At 44.2% G+C, this 23,668-nt stretch overlaps 1 protein-coding gene and 1 non-coding gene across 6 annotated transcripts in view; both read left to right on the top strand.

Annotated features, from left to right (window-relative positions):
- Positions 1 to 23,668, top strand: part of Garnl3 (GTPase activating Rap/RanGAP domain like 3) — a 147,601-nt gene that overhangs the window by 10,419 nt on the left and 113,514 nt on the right. For 4 of the 5 annotated variants that reach the window (XM_047523818.1, XM_047523815.1, XM_047523816.1 and 1 more), the window contains exon 2: positions 5,419 to 5,589. The exons of the other annotated variant lie outside the window; for it this stretch is intronic. In XM_047523818.1, the coding sequence (XP_047379774.1) occupies positions 5,419 to 5,589 (171 nt within the window). The remainder of the gene's footprint in view (positions 1 to 5,418; positions 5,590 to 23,668) is intronic. 5 annotated transcript variants of the gene reach the window in all.
- On the top strand, positions 13,959 to 14,030 carry Trnaa-cgc (transfer RNA alanine (anticodon CGC)). The gene has a single exon. It is a non-coding gene; the product is annotated as a tRNA-Ala (tRNA).

The following is a 23,668-nucleotide window of genomic DNA, read 5'->3' as shown; positions in this document are numbered from 1 at the left end:
TGGGGTGCCACTGTACAGCTGGCACTCATTCTTGGGAGCCACCTTATTGGGTAAAGAGGTAAAAATGGGCACTTCGGCCCCAGACGGGGGACTGAGGTGAACTTCCCAGCCATTACTGCCAGTGACCCCATAGCACAAATGGAAGTGAGGACATAAGCTCCTGCCTTGCATTTTATGACCAGAGAGAAACGTGTAGAAGCACTGCCAGCCATGAAGTATTTCCTAGCATCCACCCTGTACCTGGGTTGATGTTTTGCAGATGGGTTGTCTGTGCCTGTGTGCCTGGCACAGTCCTCACAAAGCAGTGACCGGTTAGAGGTGGTGAAGCAATGGAAGGTTCTGACCCAAGCTGCCAGTGATGTCACTCTCTATTCCAAGGGAATAGTTTCCTAGTGTTTTGCCTTTCACAAATTTCAGTGAGTCATTTACTCATCAAACAAATATTCATAGAACACCTCTGTGTGCTTGGCGATGGGGAGACTGGGTGAACAAGGAAGATGAGGTTCCTGCCCTTGTGGACTAACAGTCTAGTGAAGAGCAGTGGACCATACACCAGTAGACAAATGCATAATCAGGACAGCTTCAGACAGTGGTGAGTGCCATGGAGTAAGAAGCCGCAGAATAAGGAGTGACCCGAATGTGGGAGGAGCCAGAGGTCCACCCAATCCATCCACTGCTGCCAGGCCAAGTCAGCTCAGACCTCAAAAGCTGATCTTGGTTTGAAGATAGGCAGCTGCTGATGTACAATGAGGATGTTCTCAGCAAACAGGAGGAGGAATGTGCAGTATCAGGATGCTGGCAGGTGGGTGTGGCTCCCTGAAGTTCCTCTCGGGAACTCAGGGAACATGGCAACTTCAGTGGTCAGCACAGTGAGCTATCTGCCAAGTTGAAGGAGCCTTGTATGCCTTTTGTTGCACCTGGACATCTGCCTGTTAGTATCAGAGCCTCTTCTGGTGCTGCAGCTAGGTTCTTCTATGGTCTCTTTCCCCACCTTATGGGTTTCGCAGGCCTGACCAGGTGCCACACCTGCTGTGTCCTGTCTGGGGCTCTCAGACAAGTTCTCAGTGGACTGCTGTTGCTTCCTTGTGGCCCACAGCAGAGGCTAACTGTAAAAGAAGCCATGCTTCTCTTCACCCCCATCATTTCAGACCCTTAATCCTGAGACTCAAGGCACACAGGGCCTTAGGAACTGTGGAGGAAAAAATGGTCAACTCTGCTCCTCAGGGCTTGGCAGTCCAATAGGAGCCCCATGCACAGAAACATTGCCTACAGGGCACCTTCACCTCTTCTTCAGGGCCGTTCCTCCCAGAGAGCTACTTCCATGCCCCATGAACTACTTCCATGCCCCACGAACCCCCTTTTCCTGCCTCATTCCAGGATCTTTATCCTAGAGCTATTTTACAACTTGATGTGAGAGGCCTCCTCCTCTTGTTTTCTTTAGGGAAAAAGTTCATTGCTTTCCCTTCTGATCTCCAAAATGACTGTCCTGTCATCTGCCCATTGCTGCCTCCACATGGGTCCTGCACTCATCAGTACTGTTCATCCACAGACAGAGACAGCTCTGTCTACGTCTACGTTTACATGTTTGCTAGTGACAGGTGGGTCCCCCTTGGCCCTACTCCTCTGAGTTGATGTGTCTGTCTTCTCTCCCAGCACTTGGGCTGGAGCTCTGGCCTCCAGAAGCAGGAAGGCTCCAGAGGCCCTGGGAACAGGCCCTCTGTTTTCCCTGACTCCCACATTTCCCCTCTGGTCTGCTGAAGCCCTGGTTGCTGTGCTGCTTTGCCCTACTGGAGCTTGCCTTGGTGTCCTGCTTTCCTCCTGCTTCAGGGCAGCCTGGTCACTCCAGAGAGGGTCTGGGTCAGTACAATCTTCCATGACCTGCAGCCCTTCTTTTGGTGGATTCACATAGGCTTTTGCTTAACGTCTTCCCAGAGCTTCAGGTAGTTCAGAAATAAGATATGCTTCTTCTCAACCTTCCTCAAATTGGCCACACCTTCTTAGAACTCTGGGGCAGTGAAAAGAAAAAGAAGAAACTTGCCCAGTGCTCACCCCTCTGAGTCGGTTGTGGGTCAGACCCTCAGAATGTTCTTGCTCATTTCCCTCACACTACGTAATGTGCAGAGTCCTGAGGTCTCTTTTGACAGCTTGTGCACACATAACTGTGTACAGTAGGTCTCCAGAGCTACAGCAGAGATCCTGGTCATTCTCTTCTTTCAGTAGGTGTTCTTTCTGTTGCACTGTTGTTGACTTGTATTTCCATGAGCTCCAAAGAGTTTTGCAAATGACTACTCACTATGCCATCTCTCCAAAAAGTTTTTCAACTGTTAAATATTTTTAATTGAAAGACAATAAAGATAAAATGTGTCAGAAGGTTAAGAGAAACATGCACTTTTTTAAATTAGAAAATTAAAACAAAGGCAAATAAGCAAATTAAAGTTAACAGTGGTGAGACAAATCTGAGCATTTGAAAATGAAGGTGAAGAATTGAAGTGTGAAGAACTCTTATGAGTAAAGTTATTGTAAAATTAAGGGGTGGGAAAGTTTGGAAAGAGCTATTAAGATTTTTAACAAAATATTAAAGATTCAAGAAAATAGCATGTTAAAACTCGTATTTTAAGATTAAAATCGAAAAGAATGTATACAATGTGTAAGGTTATCTTTGTAGTATTTCATATTGGGGATGTATTTGTATGCATTTTGAAAGATGTCTAAGACCTAAGGTTGAGGCAGAAAAGAAGGTCACAGAACATTGGATGGTCTAAGCATAGATGTCACATAAAGAGGAGTGACAGAAAACCAAACTAACCAGAGAGAAAAGGGAGTGGAGGTAGAGGGTGATGCCAACAGCATGGGTCTCCTCAGGTCCCTTTACCTTTCCTGTGCTCGCCACCCATGTCCCCAGCACCTTCATGCACCTCCAACACTCATGGGCAGCTCTTCTTTAGAGCTGAACTGGTGAACCCCTGCAGCTGCCTTGCGATCGATCGGGTGCAGAGAGCCCCAAGCGCCTGGGGCTGCTGTTACCCCACCCCAAGGCCCTTAGCCAGTGATAGACTACAGGGAATTGATTGCCCAGCTCCTCATTTCAGGTGGGGACAACTCTTGAGACATCACTTACCTCCTCTAGCAGTACTGTCAAAATACAAAGTGAAGCTACATATAAAATTTTATATTTTCAACTAGTTATATTCAAATGAATTCTAATCATTTATTATCATTCAACATGTAATTAGTGTAAAAAATAGTCAACAAGAATATGATTTTTTTATTTGTACTAAGTCTTCCAAAGCCAGTGTGTATGTCACACTTACACGGCTCGCCTTGGACTGCCCATGTTTCAGTTGCTCTGAAGTCACGTGGTGAGTGGCCACTGAACTAAGCAGCACAGCCTCAATCAAACTGAGTCTCTTCAAAGGACTCTACCAGAATCTGAAGCCTTACTTGGCCCCTTCCTATTCCCTGGCTTGCTTCCTTCACTCCCTTGTGGGGTTTTGAGAGCACTTTCTCAAATCTTTTGCATACAATTATTATTTTTGTACTGGAAAAAAATTTTAAAAGAGTTTAGAAAAAAATGTATCTTTTATCCCAGATCCTTACACCGGGGATTAAATCTGTTTGTTGTTTTAGTGCCAAGGCAGCCATAAGCTCCGGTGCCACTGAGGCTTAGGAATCATGAAGTGCCTTTGAGTAAAGAACAGCTGATTGCATACTTGGCTTTTGTCACAGGTTGAAGACTTGAGACTTTAGTGTCTGTCTGGGTGCTGCAACAATAAGGGGTCTAGGGTAAGATTTTCTAAAAGTCTGGGTCAGGTATGCAGCATGTGGCTTTTCCGGACCAGGAAAGGCCGTGGGGAGAGTGGAGTCATACTGAGGAACACCAGTGGACCTAGCAAGAGAAGAGTCCCAGGGGCAGTGGCGGGCAGGAGGGTCCTGAATCCTTCCTGCATGAAACATAGCTCATTAAAGTAACATCTGCTTTTTCAAGATGCCTGCAGCCTTGGGCCTGTGTGGCACTGGTAGAACAGCTTCAAGTGGGCAGTGCCTGTCTCCAGATGCCCAGCAGTGTGGAGTCACTTCCTTCGGCATCCAGCCCTGGGCAGGTGGCAGCTCCCTGTGCAGACCCTTCCTCAGATAATATTGCTCTGGACTACTAGGCCTCTGACCTCTGCCTTGACATGAAGAGTACCTCTCTATCAAATGACTTCTGAGATTGCTTTTTATTTTTCCATTTCCAAGTAATTGGATTTTGTTGGCTCATTTGTCTGTCACCTGAGGTGAGTGAAGATGCTGCTAGTTGGCTCAGAAAACCACTCCAATCAGGAGGAATAGGGATGCCTATGTTTCCTACTCATAGCCCCCTCTATGCTAGAACTGCCTTTCCCACCTTCCTGTGTGAGCCAGCAGAGAAAGGGCAGGCACATCTCAGAGTACATTTCTCAAGTTATCCCATGAACAACCTATTTGTTAATTCCACAAGCATTGACTATTTATGTATTAGATGCCACTACTCTTAAAATATGCATTTTTTCCCTTTTTGTCTCCAGTGCTACCAGTCTAAGCCTTTCTATGGTTGTTCTTGGACATTTTAAACTAGAAATTAGATAAACCAAGTACTACTAGAACTATCCCAGTGATGGTTGAGAGACCCACATTGTTATTCTCCAAAAGCATTCTAGACATAACTTCCTGTACTAAACCAATATTGCCTTTTTTCTAAATAAGTTTGTGATTATTTAAATACTAACTTTGATCTATATTAGTCCATTTTTTATTACTGTAACAAAATACCTGAGACTGGGTAACTTTATTAAAAAAGAGGATTATTTTGACTTACAGTTCTTATCCAAGGGTGAGGACCGATTCTTATGATGGCTGACTTGCTGGAAGAGTCCCAAGGTGGTGCAGAACGTCACATTGCAAAAGACAGGGAGTGTACATGTGTGTCTGTGCCTCCTCTGGTCTTTCCCTTTGTCTTCTTATAAAGCCACCAGGATTCAATTATTGGGGCCCCTCCTGGATGGCCTTATCTAATCCTAATCACCTCCCAAAGACCCACCTCTAAACATAGTGGAAATAAGTTCCCATCCTCTAATACCTCACAATAGGGATTAAATTTTAACACATGAGCCCTTGGAGGACATACTCAGAACATCCAAACCAGAGCAAGATCCCTCCAACTTGACGGCGTAGGTGACATAAGTCATTGCTCAGGGATGTGATAAGATTTGAACTGTTCTGGGCAGCACCTCCACACCCAGGATCCCTGAGCACCACTCTGCAGTAATGTCCTTGGCATGCTTGGCATCCCCCTGCTCCTGGCTTATGAACAGCTGTCCTTGGAGGAGGAGGACAGGGCAGGCCTTGGTTAGCCTGTGTTCTTCTGTTTCTCAGAGCCTTTCCCAACTCCTTCTGCTTCAGCACAGTGCCGCAGCCTCCGGGCCCACTGATGGAGCCGCTGACCAAGGGGTCCTGTGGGAGTCAGATGGCACAAACCCTTCTCTGGAAAGCAAAGTCGTCTCTCTCCTTTGGCATCCAGTCCCTTCAGACGTGGCCAACGAAAGACCCTGAGCTAGAGTCCCAGGTCAACCTGTAAGTAAGTAAAAGAAGCAGGTCTCAGTTTGGGGTCACGGCTTGTTTTAACATGAAATCCCTTAGTGCACAGAAGGAATATACTTTTTCTTACAGAGAGTGGGGAGGGAAAGAGGTGTGGGTGTTAGCTGGGAGATTGCATTTCTATTTTTGATGATGTCTTATTTATCTATTTAACAATATTCATCGAGCACCTCTGGCAAGCCCCATATCAATAGTATATGGAAGAAAAAAATTCCAATATAATACTGATAAAAATAAAAGAATAACTATACATAATATGTCAAGTCCCTTAGGGTGGTACTTTTTTTTCCCCTGTATACTCCTGAACCACAGGCCTTTGTTAGAATATGTGATACTTGTTGGATGAATGAATAAGTACATGGATATAGAAAATCCCATAAGGGAGTGGTGTTTAGATCTGCAGGGGAATCAAAGGCAACTAGCTAGCATATGTGATTGTTTCAAAGCAAAGAAAATGTTTCATCAATTCAATGCAACAAATATTTATCTATGCTTATTATTCCTGGTACTTTTGTGAAACCAATTCTTGACTGGGGCATGGATCAGAATCACCTGTGGAGGACTGGGGCTATAGCTCAGTGGTAGAGCTCTTGCCTAGCACACTAGGCACTGGGTTTGATCCTTAGCACCATATAAAAATAAATAAATAAAGGCATTGTGTCCATCTGCACCTAAAAATATTTTTTTAAAAAATCACCTTTGGAACCTAAGAAATAACTTTGGCCCAAGGTCCACCCCCAGGGGTTCTGATTCAGTGGATCTGGAGTGGGTCAAAGAGGACCACCCATTCCCCAAGGAGCTTACAGAGGTTATCCAGGGAGATGGACCAGTAATGAAGTAACCCCCCCACGGTGCTAGAAAAAAGCACATATAAAACACTAATGGAGGAAATAAGCTGCTGGGAAGTGGTAGCAGCTGAACTCGGGCTTATAGGACAAGCACAAGCCCAGGTCAGGCAGGAGATAGGGGAGAAGGCCACTGTTGACAGAGGAAACCCCAGTGAAACGTCCATCCTTGAGTGTGTGTTCCAGCCCTGTTGACAAATGTTATCACAGCCATACTCAGCACATGGCAGTCACCTAGAGAGAAAAATGTACAGAAGCCTGCACTGTCCCTCCAAAATTTTAAAGTCTGGGATGGAATACAAGCGCCATTATTATTATTTTTTTTTAAAAAAGCACCCCAGGTGATTTTTTTTTTTTTTTTTTTTTTGGTGCTGGGAATTGAACCCAGGGCCTTGTGCTTGTGAGGTAAGCACTCTACCAACTGAGCTGTATCCCCAGCCCCTCCGGGTGATTCTTTCTGTGACAAATGTTGAGAAAGCCTGCGTTAAAAATGTGACCTCCATAATTAAATACAAATAAATAATGAATCCCCTATATACCTAGCAAAGCAATCTGAATTTCTACCTTAGGCAATGGGAGCCAGAGAGAGCTTTGATGATCTTTAGTGCAAAAGTCCTTTGAAATGGAAAAGGTTCACTTAGGGTGGGTCAATTCGCAATTCCAAATGGAAACTAGCAGGAGTCTGGAGTCCCCTCTGCTTTTCAGAGCTACTCCCATACCGCCCATAAATTACCTCTTAGGTGAACATGACAGCGGTCTCTGTGATTTGAAACAGAACCCTTAAGATGTCAGTTAACATCTTGTTCAATTAACAAGCACAATGCACCTGTCGAAGGGCTGCAGCCAGAGGAGAAGAAATCCAGGGTTTCAGCTACCACCTGTGAGGCTGGCAAGAAGGGCTGACCTTCCTCCCTGCATTATTCATTAGAAGTGGGGAGTTTGTGTGCGGAATATTTTCAGGTAACCCAAGGCCTTCAGCGCTGGAGCTCTGTGGAATTTGGTCATCACTGTGGACCCAGCTGACTCGGACTCCTTTGTAGACTAGGAGCCCCATAGTGCACCATGCGGGTTACATGTGAGGGACGGGCAGAACTTCTGGAGAACCTATGAAACAGAGTCAAGGGACCAATCCCTAGTGATTGGCGGCCACAGGGCTGACCAAGTTCCAGGGAGATGGAGGATGGGGCGGGGGTGGGGGGTGAGTGCCTGTGTCCCTGGAGGAATGGAGCAGAGTGATACTTTCCTGAGTTGTGTGCTTTTGCTCATTAGTCTCACACAGCTGGATGTGAGAATGGGTGGGTTGGGCGAGGCTCAAGAAACCTGTTTTCCCAGAGACCAGCTGTTGAGTTCTTTGGAAAACAGGCTAGAAAGATGTTTCTTTAAGAATCTCTCATTCATTAAGTCATCCATTCAACAAATATTTTTCCATCACCCGTGTACCAGGCATCCCAAATGTGTTTTCTCATTTAGTCTTCTCAAAGGAAAACAAAAACCGACCAGGCAGCTACTGTTATGCCCACTTTATACTTGAGAAAGCTGAGGCCGAAAGATTATGAGAGTTGTCCAGGACACACAGCTTATGAGTGACAGAGCAGGGATTTGAACCTAGGTTTGTCTAGCTCCAGTGCCCATCTCTCAACCTCAGTACACGCAGGCATGCAATCAGGAGAAAAGTGTTTATGGAATGTCACTGGCCACAGGGCGTTTTGCTACTGTCAAGTGAAGAATCTTATAGTCGAGTGCTGTACATAATGAAACTGACCAAGCCACAGCTGGGCCTTGTGCCAGACGCTGGGGATGCAAAGGTTATTTCCTTCCAGATCAAGTGGGACTTATCAAAGTGTTGTTAGCTGTGACAGTCCAAAAGATTTCTCAGAGGAAAGAGCACTTGAAATTGGGAAACTTTACCAGGTAGAGGTGTGGGGAGACCTCCAAGCAATCTGATTTGGCTGGTACTTCTTCAGTAGTTATGGGCAGTGAACTTGGGTGGGTATAGAGAAGCCATGCCATTGGAGGGTGGGAACCACTGGCCTTGACGCTCTAGGCAGGGCATTGCACTATCAGATTTGCATATTGGGAAGATAACTGATGTCAGGGGTCAGCTAAATTGCATCCAGATGAGTCTGGTGGCAGCAGGGACCTATCAGAATAGGCGACAAGAGTTCCAGTAAGCGAAGTGATGGGGTGGACTTAGGAACAGTTCAGAAGAAGATTAGAAGGGACCTTGTAAACCTTGTGTTCACATAAAGTGACACTTCTGCTTTAAAGGAAATGAGAATATTGTTTATCTTGAGTGACCACAGCCTCAGAACGTGGATACCAGTTTTCCAAGTTACCCTGGACAACATGTTCCACTGTGGAAGAGGTTGCATGAACTTTTATAGTCAGAACAAATGAAAGTCATAAATCAATGTGTTTGCCACTTACACTGGTAGGAGCATCGGGTAAGTGAGCTACAGCAGGGAAGGCAGTCTCCTCTGTGGGTTTCAGATATTAGAGCTTACCCCCACACCCATCCCCCATTACTAGGGATTAAATCTGGGGACACTTTACCACTGAGCTACATCCTCAGTCCTTATTATTTTTTATTTTGAGAAAAGGGTCTTGCTAAATTTCTTAAGGCCCCTCCAAATTTCTGAGTCTGTTTTCAAACTTACAATACTCCTGCCTCAGCCTCCTAAGTCATGGGATAGGCGTGTGCCACCACACCCAGCTATTTTATAGCATTCTTAACTTTAGGGTTAGAAGAGGCTAGAGGTCTGCTAAAGTTAGCCATACATTCTGGAAGCTAATCTACTAGTTATGAGAATGTTAGGTCAGATTACAAGAGTTAAATAAATGACCATTAAAGGGCCTAAATGTGCACATGCTATCAGGTCAGACCGTTTCTCTTATTGCCCCAAACCCCACCTTGCAGCCTGTTTCTCTCTCTACCTGTTGCCTCCTTGACTCCTGCCATCCATGGGTTTCCACTATGCCACAGGACTTGTCATGTGCCACAGGCATCCTGGGTGTATCCTCCCAGGTTTGTGACTTGAGGGACATCTTCCCCACATGGGAAAAAGAGCTAAGGAAGGCCTTGAGTTGTCCAGCCTGGATTTTGGGTTCCTTTCTGCTTCTGCTGGGAAGTGTCTCTTATTCAGGACAGATATGTTAGTTCTCATTGCCAGGGTGAGCTACAGTAGCCATGTACAAGAAAAGGAGTAGTCAAGAGGCAGGAGAACGGGATTCTAGTGGGTTGTGAAAGCCAGTGGAGGAGTGTCAAGGAGAAGTGAGAAGTCTGTGGCCAGTCACAAAAAACTTTGGAGGTTTTGTCAAAAATATGGATCATGGAACCTATTTAATTAGAGTCCCTAGTGGTGGGACCCAGGAATCTGGCTGATGGTGTCAAAAGCAGTGGAAAGTTAAGGGATCAGAACTAAAAGCTGAGGACTGAACTTGCCAGTCAGGAAGTGTGGAGTACTTTGAGGACCAGTGACTGTGGGGCAGGCTGAGTGCAAGACTCTGAGGTGTCCCTGGCCAATCCTGATGTGTAACCTTGGCTTTGGGCTATTGCTGACCATATGCAAAATAAAATTTCTTTGCTGAAGTATTGTAGCAAGCAAGGACATCAGAAAGATGGTCATTCAGAGCCACTCTGCCTTAAAAAGATGTCAGCCAGGAGGGGAGAGGACAGAAAAAAGTTTGAAAAATTTTTAATCACTTCTGAATTATCTCCTAATTCTAGTTTACATCAGTTCTTCCTGTGTTCAATTACAACATGCTACCATAAAGTTAGATTTCTTAAAAATTCGGTAATTCAAACTCAATTACTGTCACTAAGCTGCATTAGTAATAGTTTATTTTTTATCTTTTGAGGAAAATAGCCAAGTATTCAATAGTTTGTCCCAAGGCATAATAGTAGGCAATTTTAATTTAAACCTTTTTTCAAAAATAGCCTTCAAAAACTTTGAAAGACCTCATTTGTTTCTGGTTGAAGAACCACTTTGTTTTAAAGCAGAGTGCTGCAAAGTTCGCTTTTTGGGTTACTGTTAGAGGAATTCTATCCTGCTGCTCTTATGTGTCCATGAAGAAATTTCTCCACTGCTATGGGGAAAAGAGGTTGGGTAGCTAACTGTACCCTCCCCGCCTCCTCACTCCCTCTTGGGAACTGCTTGCCCATGGAGCTTGTGCCTCATCTTGCCTTCTGTGTCCTTTTGGAAAATACACCTGAGTCTTCTAGAAGCTGGTGTAGAGGCCTGTCCATCTCTGTCCCCTGCTGGAGCTTGTCAGTGATGAGACAGGAATTACCCCGGCCACCATCTGGGCAGCTGTCTGCCCCTCTACCGATCCAGCTCTCCCACAAGAGGGTTGTTCCAGGTCTGAACATGGAGGATGCAGTAGGAAGCGCATTTGGCTGTAGGACTCAGCCTCTTTTGCCAAAGAAACACTGATGGTAAGGAAGTTCATATTTTTATTTCCATTTGTTTGATTCCTGTCACTAATTCTCAACTGAATCCAGACGCAGAGGAGAGAGGGGTTGACTTATTGGTAAGCTCCCAAAGCTTCAACAGTTGTGAGGCAGGTGAGGATTTGTGGGGTGGGTCTGCTTCTTTTTTTATTCCCTTGTTGTCCCCACTTAATGGAGTCCCTGGCATGTAAAAAGTGCGCACCAATTATTTGTTAAGCGTGAGTTAAGAGTGATAGAGCAGAGATGCCAGTGGAAGGCCAAAGCAGACACAGTAGGGATAGAAAGGATAGAAGGGGCAAGAAACTGAAAGATATTGCAGGATTCTATAAATATGCTCATGTACAGAAGCACATGCATAGGGTTATCTATCATTGCAGCAGTATTAGTAATAGCAAAATATCGGACCCCATTTAACTAGGGAATTGGTTAAATACAACATGATATAACTATTCAGTGGAATACTATGCAGCCATGAGAAAGAACACAGGAGCTTTTTTGGTACTGATTTGAAAAAAATCACCAAGATACATCAAGTGGAAAAAAAGAACAAGAACAAGGAGTAGGATCATGCATGCAGTTAGCCCTCATTATCCCCGGGGGGATTCATTCCACACCCCCTGCAGAAACCCAGACCTGTGGATTGTATGAGACATGGCATGGTTCACTACACTGTCCTCCCATATGCTTCACGTCTCCTTGATTTTTACTTATACTAACACAGTGTCAATACTGTGTAAAGGTTGTTTAGGGAGTAAAGATGAGAAGAGCCCGTATGTGTTCAGTACAGATGCAATTTTTTCCAGGTATCTTTGATCTGTGGTTGGTTGAATCTGCAGACGTGGAACCTGTGGATACAGAGGGCTGACTATAGTACACTCCCATTTGTGTAAGCAAAGGGGAACATGTGTTGTCCTTTCCTTGTATGTGCACACATCACCTCTGGGCAAGGAACAGTCCAAGTTGCCTGTGGGGAGAGGAAACAGGGCGGGGGGGAAGATATGAAGGGGCAGGTTTCCCTTTGCAGTCTTATGCGCTATGAGTTTTAAAGCAAGCGAGTGTGTTGTTCCTTCAAAGAATGAAACACAGGCACACAGATACAGTCACACAATTTAAAAGGGACATGGTAGAGGGAGCCATAGCAGGGCCTGGCGACTGATCAGATGTTGATGTGAGAGAGAACAGGGAGATGACCCTGAACCCAAATGACTGGGAGGAGTCAGGAATGAGTCTGGTCTGGGCCGTATTGTGTTCGGGCCTTCTGGGGTGTCTGGACTTTGTCCAGCAACCGGAAGTCTGAGCTTGCAGGTGGGGAGAAGGATCCGAGCTGGGGGCCTCATTAGCATTGAGGTCATAATAGAAAGCTCAGGAGCAATGAAGCCCCAGGGAGAGAGGTAGCCTGAGTTGAAGGGAGAGGAAGGTGAATTGCCATCATTCAAGGTGTTAAAGATGCTGCTGATAGACTGAGACACAGGAGCAGGACCCATTTGTTGTTGCTCCATGTGACCTAAAAACAGGAAGGAAGATGGCCTCACTCTCTGCAAGAACATGCTGGCCCCTTTCTGGACTCACTGCTGAGCTCTGGGTCCCCTACAGGAATAACAAAGCAATCATTTTTCCCCAAGGAGGTTATGCCATTACTAAGAACTGTGTTCCTTTGACTATTCTAGTCTTCAGTTTTCTCAAATTTTATATTCCTCAGGGACCAGCAACCCATTTTTGGTGCTCACCTCAACTCAAAGTACAGTGCAGACACCAGAAGGACACACTATAAATAGTGATTAGGGGGTTTCATGCCTTCCGATCAGTGCTTTCAAGAGGCAAAAGGCCATAGTTTGGGCTGCCCTGCCCTAAATTCACCTTAGCCAGCTCTCATTTTACAAATCCCATTTGGGCCTTAGAAACAGACTGGTTGTTCTTGTGTCATCTCCTGTGATGGTGAAAGTTCTGAGATGAGCGCTTTGCCTCCTGGGGCCCTGTGCACTTAGCCTGTCTGTCTCCCTTCTCTGCCACCCCAAGTACCCTCGCTTTCACAGTTTCATTTTCTAGGAGACTATTTCAGAGTCTCAGCAGCTTAAAGAGTAAACAGTTTAGATCTTTCAGAAATGTAGTTTGACCTTGAAAGCACAAGTAAACTGCTTTTCTTCTACTCTGCGATCTGAATGTGCCTGGAAGAAAACAGCAGAAATAAGCTTGGAGTGGATCTAGCGTGGTCCACAAAATTAGAATATGATACAGAAGTCATTTAAAATGTAGCCCGGGGCCTTGCCCCTGTGCTGGGTTACCTCAAGGCAAAATTCATGTCAACTCCACAAGCATTTATTTTTATGTTCAAGACTACATTTTTCACATATTGGTATTGACTATGAAAGGATCAGAATTGGCCACCCAGAATATGCTTTGGCATGAAAATTATTTTGGGCTGAAGGCAGTTGAGAAAAAAATGGTCCTGAGAGGCTCCCTTCCCTCCCCTGTGTACTTGGAAGCGGGGCGCACATTTCTCTCATCTGCCCCATGAAAACAACTGTTTTCACCAAAGCCAGAGAAGGCATCAGATGAACCCAGAGACATGCCCCATGAGTAGCCCTTGTCTGTCATTAGTTCCCCCATATTGACCTTCCCAGATGTTCTGCCCTACAAGCCCCACAGCTTATCACTTTTCCTTAAGTGATGGATGAGCCCCGATTCTACTTGATTCTTTGGGTTTTCATTTCTTTTCTGTGGAGTGTGCATGCACACAAAGTTAAAATAGGATTTGTTTCCCTTCTGTCCTGTTGATCTGTCTTCTGTTAGTCTAATTTGTAGACTTCAGGTACAGAAAATAAGAGGGTTAAAGGAAAGGCTTTCCTCCCTGACAGCTATATTCCCAAAGTGAGAAAATTTTAGACTATAGCAAATTCTGGTTTTCCACAAAGAAAATTTTCTCATCTCTGTCATCGATGCTCAGGTAAACAACTTCCTAAAAAGAGGTGCAGCCTCTACTTATTTAATATTATCAGTATTTGTTCAGTTAATTCATTGATCAAGCCCTAATATACATTCATTGGGGGGCTGGGGGCATAGCTCAGTTGGTAGAGTGCCTGCCTCGCAAGCACAAGGCCTGGGTTCAATCCCCAGTACCCCCCACCCCCAAAAAATTACTGGATGAATACATTCATTGGTACTAAGGCCCATGAAGGCTATGTTGTTTGCTAAAGATTAGAGAATGAGTTATTGATAGGTTGGAATTATGTAAATATCAGAAAACATTTATACATATATAATTTCTCTAAACATATAGATATTAGTTTATCTAAGTTTTGGGTTAGAGTTCCATATTTTCTTTGTATGAATTTTTAAGGTTTTCTTTTGTGGAACTATAATTTCCATGCAAAAATATTAGGATCTTAGGTATAACAGATGGATGAGTTTTGATAATTGTAGTCAATTTTATGTTATGTCACTTAATCTCACTTGTCTTACCTATTTATTGAAAAACATCAATCTCTAGACAAAGGAAATGCCATTTCATCGTGAGCTGATAGTTAGTGAGCCATGTCACCCTCTGTGTAGCTCCCACAGCATATTCCTTGTTCATTCATATTGCTGGCATTGTATTAACCTCTGAAATGAAATTTTTGAGATTAACCTGAGGCAACATTTACAAAATTTCATGAGTGTAATGCAGCTCACTTCAGTCACCAGTGGGATCATGATTCCAGGGATTGTCTGACCTTAGAGAAAAATAATGAAGTGGTCACTGTGTTGCTGCTCTGTCCCTACTTTAGACACTTACACAATAGAACTGGCCTTAACCTCTCAGGTCACTCTCAGTCTCTTACTGAAGAAAGAAAACCAAGAGAACACAATGGCTTGTATTTGAAGGACTTTCTTGTAGATGTGATCTTAATATATTTTACATGGCCCCAAGGGACTGGCTGACTTGCTTTCACTCATTCATTCGTTCTTTCACTCACCCATCAGTCAACATAACCCTACCAAGAGCTAACTCTGTGCCAGGTCTTATGTGAGGTGCTAAGGATTCAGGCAGGAAACCTACCATTGTGAGCTATTCTGGGGAGCCAGATGTTGATCACTACTCTCTTCATAATTCCTGGTCTGGGGGAAATCTGCCAGGAAGGAGAAGTTTGGAGAGGACACTCTGGGTCTAAGGCAAAAAGTAGTTCAGCAAATAGAAGGAAAAGGAAGAAAAGCAGCATGGCTGGAGGACTGGGAACAGGGAGTGGAGCCAGACTAGACAGGTGGCCGGGGGTGTGTGAACGATGGTGAGGAAGTTAAGGAAAAATGAAAGGGTGTAGATGGAGGACCAGCTGGTGGAAATTAAGCTGTGATGGATTTCAACTCAATATGGAAATACAAACTGTTTAGCAGGAAGAAGAGAGAACTTTGGGGCACAGAGTGTTTTGTATCACTAGTATCGCGTAAGGAGAGCCTGGAGAGGATGCCTGAGCGCAGGTAATAGGTTGGACACCAGATGGTCCCAAGTCTCTGGACCTGGATGTCTCAGAAGTCTCTTCCCACCAGTGAAGGAGGCAGAGACAGATGATTTCCTGGGATTTTGTAGGAAATGCCTTTCATTGGCATCTAGTAGGTGAGAAATGAATCTATTTGCGTTTCTCAGACTGGCTGTAAGGGAATCGCTGATGAAATGTATTTTGGCTAAAAATACAGGTATATAGATCCCACTCTTGAAGATGTAGATAAAAAAGGTCTGCAGTGGGAACTGGGAATTTACATATTTAGATTAAAAAAATTATAAAGCAAACCTTAAAACTTTTGCAGGAAATAAGAAAGACAATCTTATGACATCATGGTGGTAAAGGATTTTTTAAATTTAGACAAACAAAGACCATAAAGGAAAAGATTGAAAATATTACATTAGAATTTTAGAATTTCTACATGATCATATAGACAACAAAAGAAAAACCACTTACTGAAAGAGGCTGTTTGTAATTTCTTTGTTAAAAAAAGAGTTGGTATTCAGAATATATAAATCCTAGTAATCAATTAGGAAAAGACCAACAAAAAGGAGTGGGCATAGGATTTGGAATAGGCAGATCTTGGAACAAGAAGTGGTCAATAAGCAGAGGGAAAATATCCCTTGGGCTATCAGGGAATGCAAATTAAAACCAGACCTCAGTGAGACACCATTGCATATCCTTCACAGTGGAAAACTCTAATGTCTGATAACACCCAGTGCTGGCCAGGACGTGGAGCAAGCAGAAGTCATAAACTGCTCTCTCGGGAGAGTGTTTTGGAAAGGAAATGTTTCAGTAGGGAGAAAAAATAACAATTCACACATCATGACCCTGCAGTCCTCTCCTATCTAGGGATAGGGATAGGGTAATCTAGGCATATATCTGCACCTGTATTCCAAGAGGATGTTTATTACAACATTGTCTAAAAATTGGAAACACTGGAAATGTCTGATAATAGTATGGATGACCACTGGGGTATCGATACAGCAGGACACTATAAGTGAATGAGCTAGAGCTACAGGTAACACTGTACAACTCTCAAAAGCACATTGTTCAACCAAAGAAAGTAGTTGCAGGAAGATATAGATGGTATGGAATTCCTTTGTATAAAAATTTTTAAAAATATGCTACATTTTATAATGTATTATTTATGAATAAGTACATGAGCAAAGCCAGGTGTGGTACATACCTGCAATCCCAGCTACTCAGGAGGTGGAAGCAGGAGGATCCCAAGTTTGAGACCAACCTGGGCATCTTAACAACACCCTGTCTCAAAATAAAAAGTATTTTGTGAATGTATCTCGGTAGTAGAGAACTCATAGGTTCAATTCCCAGTACCACAAAAAATAGAGTAAAATAAAATAAAATTAGCAGGACGTATAAGCCCAATTAGCAACTGTGTCAGGAGAGGGAGAGATGAAATGGGTTAGGGAGAGATACATTTGAATTCCATTATATCTGTACTGTTCATCACATAATTCTTCATTCTTATTTATCTTGAAATACTGCACAGTAAAACCAATTAGAGGGAAAAATCCAGATGATTCTGATATAGAGCTAGGTTTGAGAACCAAGGTCTAGAATACTGCATTTTATATTTTAGTGTCAGCTACATCCCCAGAGGATCTGGTTAGAATGCTGATTTTGTTTCAGTGGGTCTGGAGTGGAACCTGAGATTCTGCATTTCTAACATTCAGATGCAAGGAGCATGCTGAGTAGCAAGGATCAAAATGACTTTGACGCTTTCTACAGTTCTGGCCCCCTAGGAACTGTACATAAGTATCCACTCTGGGTATGCGTCTCCCTTTAAGGTCTGGGTGCACACCCAAGCACAGCTATGACTCCTAGGAGGGAGACTTTAAGAACCTGAGGGAAACAGACCTTGGAGGGATTTCCCTACAGAAGTAGACCTGCAGGTGGTTAAGGGAGGTGCACAGCAACACATGCTGTCTGCTGAATCTTTTTCCTTACTTTAAGTTTCTGTTTAACATTTTTTGGTCATGCATTCGTAGATCCCCAGGGAACTATGCTTCCCAAGGCAAATTATACTCTGAGCTTGAAAACCTAGCAATCTTAACCTTATAAAAAAGAAGCCAGTGTCTCTGGAGAGACAGGAGGGAAGGAGCAGGTGTGTGGACGTTCCACTTTGCAGGAATCACTGCATAGGTAGCATCTCCCAGGTGTCCAGGTAGTAGGTCCCGAGCTGAGAAGAATGTGACAGCCCCCTGGCTTTGCATATGCTGGAGTCTGTCTTACAGCTTACCAGCTTGCTATAGACAGGTGTGCTTCATGTGCTTAGTATTTTTGTTCCTGGGAAGTCCTGTGGGTTTTGGATTTATTTCTCCTGCTACACCATAAGCCCTATGAGAGCATAGACCATGCCTCCAGGTTTAACACCTGCTGCAGTAACTGGTACCTTGTAGATGCTGAGTAACTGTATCTGAATGAGTCAAAGAACTTCAGCTCAGATACAGTTTTTTTAAATTAAACTTTATATATTATTACTATTATTATTATTATTATTATTATTATTATTACACTAGGAATCAAACCCAGGGCCTTACACATGCTAGGCTAGCACTGTGCCACTGAACCACACCCCTAGCCCTTTTTTAAGTCTTTAAATTTGAAACAGGGTCTTTCTACATTGCCCAGTCTGGTCTCAAATTGCAATTCTCCTGCCTTAACTTCCTGAGTAGCTGGGATTATAGGTGTAGCTACCATGCCTGGCAACATTTTTCCCTCCCTCCCTCCCTCCCTTCCTTTGTGTGTGTTTGTGTGATACTGAGGACTGAACCCAGAGGTGCTTTACTACTGAGCTATATCACCAGCCCTTTTTATTTTTTAGTTTGAGAGAGGGTCTTACTAAGTTGCTGAGGCTGGTTTTGAACTTGCAATCCTCCTGTCTCAGTCTCCCAAGTTGCTGGGATTACAGGTGTACACCACTATGCTGAGCTCTACCTGGCTTTTGACTAAACTTTATAATTTGACATGAATTTATATGCAGTTGTAAGAAATAGCCCAGAGAGAGCCCATGTCCCCTTTATGGGAACATCTTGCATGCTACAATATCACAACCAGGAAATGGACATTGATAGAATCCAGTGATCTTGATGAGATCTCCCCAGTCCTCCAGGCAGCTTGATTACATGGGTGCATTACTGAATCCACCACCACAACGGGTGAAAAACAGCATTTCGACCCCACAGGACCCCTCTGGGTGCCCTGTTATACCCCTCAGCTTCCCTTCTCTCTATCATCTTGTCATTTCAAGAATGTTATATAAATGGTACCACATAGTATTTGACTTCTGGGATTGGCTTTTCCCACTCAGCATGGTTTCCTGGAGAACCATCCTGGCTGTTGTAACAGGTGTTTTTTCATTTTAATAGCTGAGTCGTATTCTGTGTCGTGGGTGTGCCACAGTCTGTTTAATTCTTTGCCCTTGGAAGACATCTGGGTTGTTTCCAGTTTGGGGCTGTTGTAAATAAAGCTTCTGTGAACATCTTTGCAAAGGTTTTTATGAACATAATGTTTTCATTTCTCTGAAATAAATACTCAGGAGTACAATTGCTAGGTCATATGGTGACTGCACGTTCCAGTTCATGGAAGCTGCCATTCTCTACTCCTGTCTGCAGTGCATGGGTGGTCTAGTTTCTCCACAACCTCTCCAATATTTGGTATGGCTGCCACTTTTTATTTTACAGATATAACTTTGAAGGCACTGGTAGAGATCATTAGTGAAGGGAATCTTGCAGTGAATTACCATGAGACTGTCAATACTAGAGAACCAAGTAAATTCCAGGGCACACATGTCTTTGCCAGAAATTTAGTGGACACATAAATATTGTAGAAGGAATTCACAGAATAGTAAACAAAAGAGGATTTAAATGACTGGGTGTGGTGGCACATAACTATAATCCAGTTATTCAAAAGACCGAGGCTGGAGGATCACAAATTGTCAGCCTGGGCAACTTGGTGAGACCCTGTCTCAAAATCAGAAATATAAAGGACTGAGGATGTAGCTCAGTGATACACTGCCCTTGGGTTCAACCTCTAAACACTTCAAAAGAGAAGGGAATGAGAGAGTTGATTGAACAAAATAACATCAAATGTGTCTGAAGGTGCAGTTGGGAATATAGAATGGGAGATTGTGGGGGCAGGGAAGTGGAAGGAGCAGAAACATACTTGTGTTCAGGTAGAGCAAAAGCACAGAGTTAAGCATTTATTCATGATGAGTTTATTCAGTGGATATTTATTGGTGACCTACTACGACAGGCACTCTATAAGATACATGGGGGCATGGTGATGTCTAAGATATTTAAGGTTCCTGACAATTAGAATAACTAGCATTTATTTAGTGACTACTATGGTCGCACATTGTGCTAAGCACCTTATGATGTCTTTTAATCACTCCACAGAGACAGATACTATTTTAATCTCATGTTACAGATGAGGAAACAGGGTCAGAGTAGGTAAGTAGTTGCCTGGGGTCACAGAGCTAGCAAGTGGTGGGGCTGAGATTCAGGTCTAGGGCTGTCTGACCACTTTGTGGCTGGTGCATCTTGCTAAGGGAGGGTAAACTTAAGATCCTGGTACAAGGAGCACCTGGTACTGAATCTCCAGACAAAGTAGGAGAGCAGGGAGCCATCTGGAGAATTTTAAGAATCTAGGGATTCTGCTTTCCTAGACTCCTTAATTCTAGAACTGTTTCTCTTCCTTCACTGCCTTCAGAAGAGGACAGAATTCTTCCACTTCATTATTAGAAATTAATGTATAATTACATCTCTGCTTTTCTGTGTAACTTGTATCTTCAGAAGCAAGACAACTGGGCCCTAACATGCCATCAGCTATTCGAGTACCTGTGTTTGGATGCCCTGAGATCCCTTCAAGCCTAAATCTGAAATCTGAAATCCAGCACAGTTAAAAACCCTCTCTGGCCTTCCATCCATCTCTTGCTCTCTGCTTGCAATGGCAGGCAGGGGGTCCTCTCCTGGAGCTCCTGACATTGAACTCTGCTGTTGGTAGGCTTCAAGAAATTGCCTGTTGCTTTTCACAGATTCTCTCTGCAAAGACCTCATTGTCACTGTTGGCTTCAGCCCTTCCACTGGGGCTATAAAATATTGAAGCCTGGCTGTTGGGGTCTGACCAGTTGTGAGGGTCAGCACTGATCTCTGGGCCAGTTGAATAGGGGCCTGTGTCACGAGTTGGGCTTCCCCTTTGGGGGCTGCCCGGCTTCCTATTTCCCTCATTCAGTTTTGGCAGCTGTTGCCTCTTCAAAGGGCGTTATCCTGCTTTCCAGGAACCTGACTTACATAACTGCAATTTGTGTAGCCTCAGTGTGGAGCCGGAAATCTTTTCTCCCATCCCAGGCCATATGTAGAAATTTAACATGGAGGTCCTCCACTCTGTTCGTGCTTGCAAAGTGCGATCCAACATCCTCACACATTCATTTGCTAAAACAGAAGGGTTTCTATTTAGAGCCTGGGCCACGCTGCATGTGGGGAATTGGAAGCTCCCTGGTTCTTGTCTGCACCTGCCTGGTTCTGGTGGCACACTCCAGCCAGGATTCACTTGTCTCTTCCCCATCATTGCAGCAGTGGGCCTCAAGTATTTTCTAGATGAGGTCTCCCTGTGTGGCCAACACTTTTAGGAAGGAGATGTGGTGCTGAACTGGGATGTTCCCTTCAGCCCTGTTCTGGGAAGCCTGCTGCTTGACCGTGGTCACCCTTACTGCAGGAGGGAAAAAAGGCATTTTATTTAAAACTCTTTAATGTGTCCAGGGCTGGGATGTAACTCAGAGGTGGAGCACTTGCCTAGCATGTTTGAAGCCCTCAGTTCCATCCCCAGCACTGCAAAAAGAAAGAAAAAGAATAAAAATGTTAATAATCATTTATGCTGAGCTTCCCTTCCTAGGTCTCTCTCTAAAAACTTAAGAGGAATTTATATTAATAATAAGAGAAATAATAAGAACCAACATTGAGAGTAGTGTTCATGCAGTGGACATCATGGTTAGTGCTTTGTTTACTTTTTCTTATTCTTTAGAACCCTGTTGAGTAGGTGCTGCTTTCAACCCCAGTTTAGAGATGAGGGAACTGATGCCCAGAGAGGCTAAGAATCCAGGTCTGCAATAAGGGCAATGCTCAGAAGGACCACACTGCACCTCCTCATTGATGGAAACCTTGACCTGAGCCTTGATCTTCTTTATAAAAGTGTTGCAGGGGCTAGGGAGATAGCTCAACTGGTAGAGTGCTTGCCTCGCAAGCATAAGGCCCTGAGTTCGATCCCCAGTACCGCAACAACAACAAAAAAAAAGTGTTGCAGAACCGTTCACGTGTTTCCTGGGGATTCCAGCAGCATCTGGAAGAGCAGTATTTTTCAAAGCATTGTCTGTGGGCCACCTGCAGCAGAAGGCTTTTGGTTGCTTTTTAGGATCTCAGGTGTACTGAATGTTGTATTCAACCTCTGGGAACAGGGTCAGGGAATCTGCATTTTTACAAAGCTCCCTTAAGGAGTCTGATGGACTCTAAAATCTAGAAGAACCTAAACCCCTCTGTAGGGATTCATGGACTATAAGAGGGGATGACTTTCCTGCCCCCCATAAGGGGCCAGTTAGTAAATAGCTTGGGCTTTGTGGATCCTAGTTTCTATTGGAACTACTCAAGTCCTCTGTCATCCTGCAGAAGCAGCCATAGACAATCTATAATCAATAGGTGTTACTGGATTCTAATAACACTTTGCTTTCAAAAACAGGCAGTGGGCTGGGTTGGTCCACAGTTGGCCAATCTCTGATACAGAGTTCTCTCCCACCAGCACTCTGACACCTCCCTTTTATGGAAGTTATTCTAATACTACTTTCTAGTACCTATGGAGAGCTGTATCAGTGGAGATAGATTACCTGTTTTAATAGATAAGCATGGGCTCTTAATGACTTAAAACAATATGTGTTGTTCCTTATTATTAGCAGAGCCCAGTGAGGATATTCCCATTTGGAATCTTCTTTGTGGCCACTTAAGACCAAGTCTCCTTCCATGTTATAGTTTAATCCTTCACAGTCCTCAGAGTCCTCTCCGTTCAGCCAGTAAATAAAGAAAGAGACCATAGGTTATTCATGAAAAATGGTCACAGGCTGGATCTGGAAGAGGCACCTGTCATGCCTACCTGCATTTTACCAGCCAGAACTCTTCTCTTTTGGAGTCCAGAAACAGAGTTATTTGTCAAGTCCTTGAGGCTCTTGGTGTCTGGACTTTTTCCATTCCCTTCTTTCTTTGCTTGAAACCCATCTAATTCTTTTCCAGAACTGTTCTCTGTCTTATAAAAACCCTTGCTAAGGTCAGCTAATAGGAGACAGCACTGAATTCACTCTGATTCTGTCTGACCCTTTCCCAGGAGCTGCAGCCTCAGAAAGCACACGGTCTACCCTCTGAATTACTATAGATGTGAGTGTTTCCAAATATTTTGTGACTGTATAATACACATTGCCACTTTGGGGACCTCTGAGATCAGTTTCTCCACTGACTACTGTCATTAGGTCTGTGCCTCGACTTTTAGGTCATTGCTGCAGGGCACCCCCACAAGATGTTCTTTGAGTTCAGGCAACACAGTGGCTTTAGAAAGTAAACCCAAATTCTACCTGACTGGTACAATGTTTGTTTCTTGCTCATGACATATTCCAGTTTGGATGTTCTTTGGTGTAGCCTTCCACATGGGCATTCAGAGACCCAGATTTCTTCCACCCTGAAGTTCTACCTTCCTGCAGGTCTTTCTGGAAGCCACCAGGAAGGAGAGCCTGCTTCCCAGGGGATGTGCCTGGAAGTGGTTCACTTCTGCCCATACTTTTGGCCAGAGCTCAGTCACATGGTCACACGTACTTATAAGAGAGGCTGACAAATGCAGTCCAGCAACAAGCCCAAGAGAAACAGGTTTTGGTTTGCATGCAACAGTGCCTGCCCTGTGGGCCAGGACTGGCTGGACCGAGGGAACAAAGATCAGTGGCCCATCAGGGAGGATGGCAATAGGCATTCTGCCTCCCTGCTTATCAGGGATGAGTTTTGACACTAGCTACTAAGACCCAGATGTTATGGGCCCTGAAGGGATGCCTTCATAAAGGCAACAAGCATTTACTGCTTGTCCACTCTATGCCAGGCAGGGGGGGCAGTCCTGGGACTGAGAGTAGAACAGAGCTCCTCCAAAACTCTGGGTGATCCCTTCCACTTGGAGCCCTGGTGCTTTTGGCCTGGGAAGGGGGCACTTTTGACAACTGCTTTGCCTGCTTCCTGCAACCC

This window comes from Sciurus carolinensis, chromosome 14 (genome assembly GCF_902686445.1).
Source record: "Sciurus carolinensis chromosome 14, mSciCar1.2, whole genome shotgun sequence".
Lineage (NCBI taxonomy): Eukaryota > Metazoa > Chordata > Mammalia > Rodentia > Sciuridae > Sciurus > Sciurus carolinensis.
This window is presented reverse-complemented; position numbering and strand designations above follow the sequence as displayed.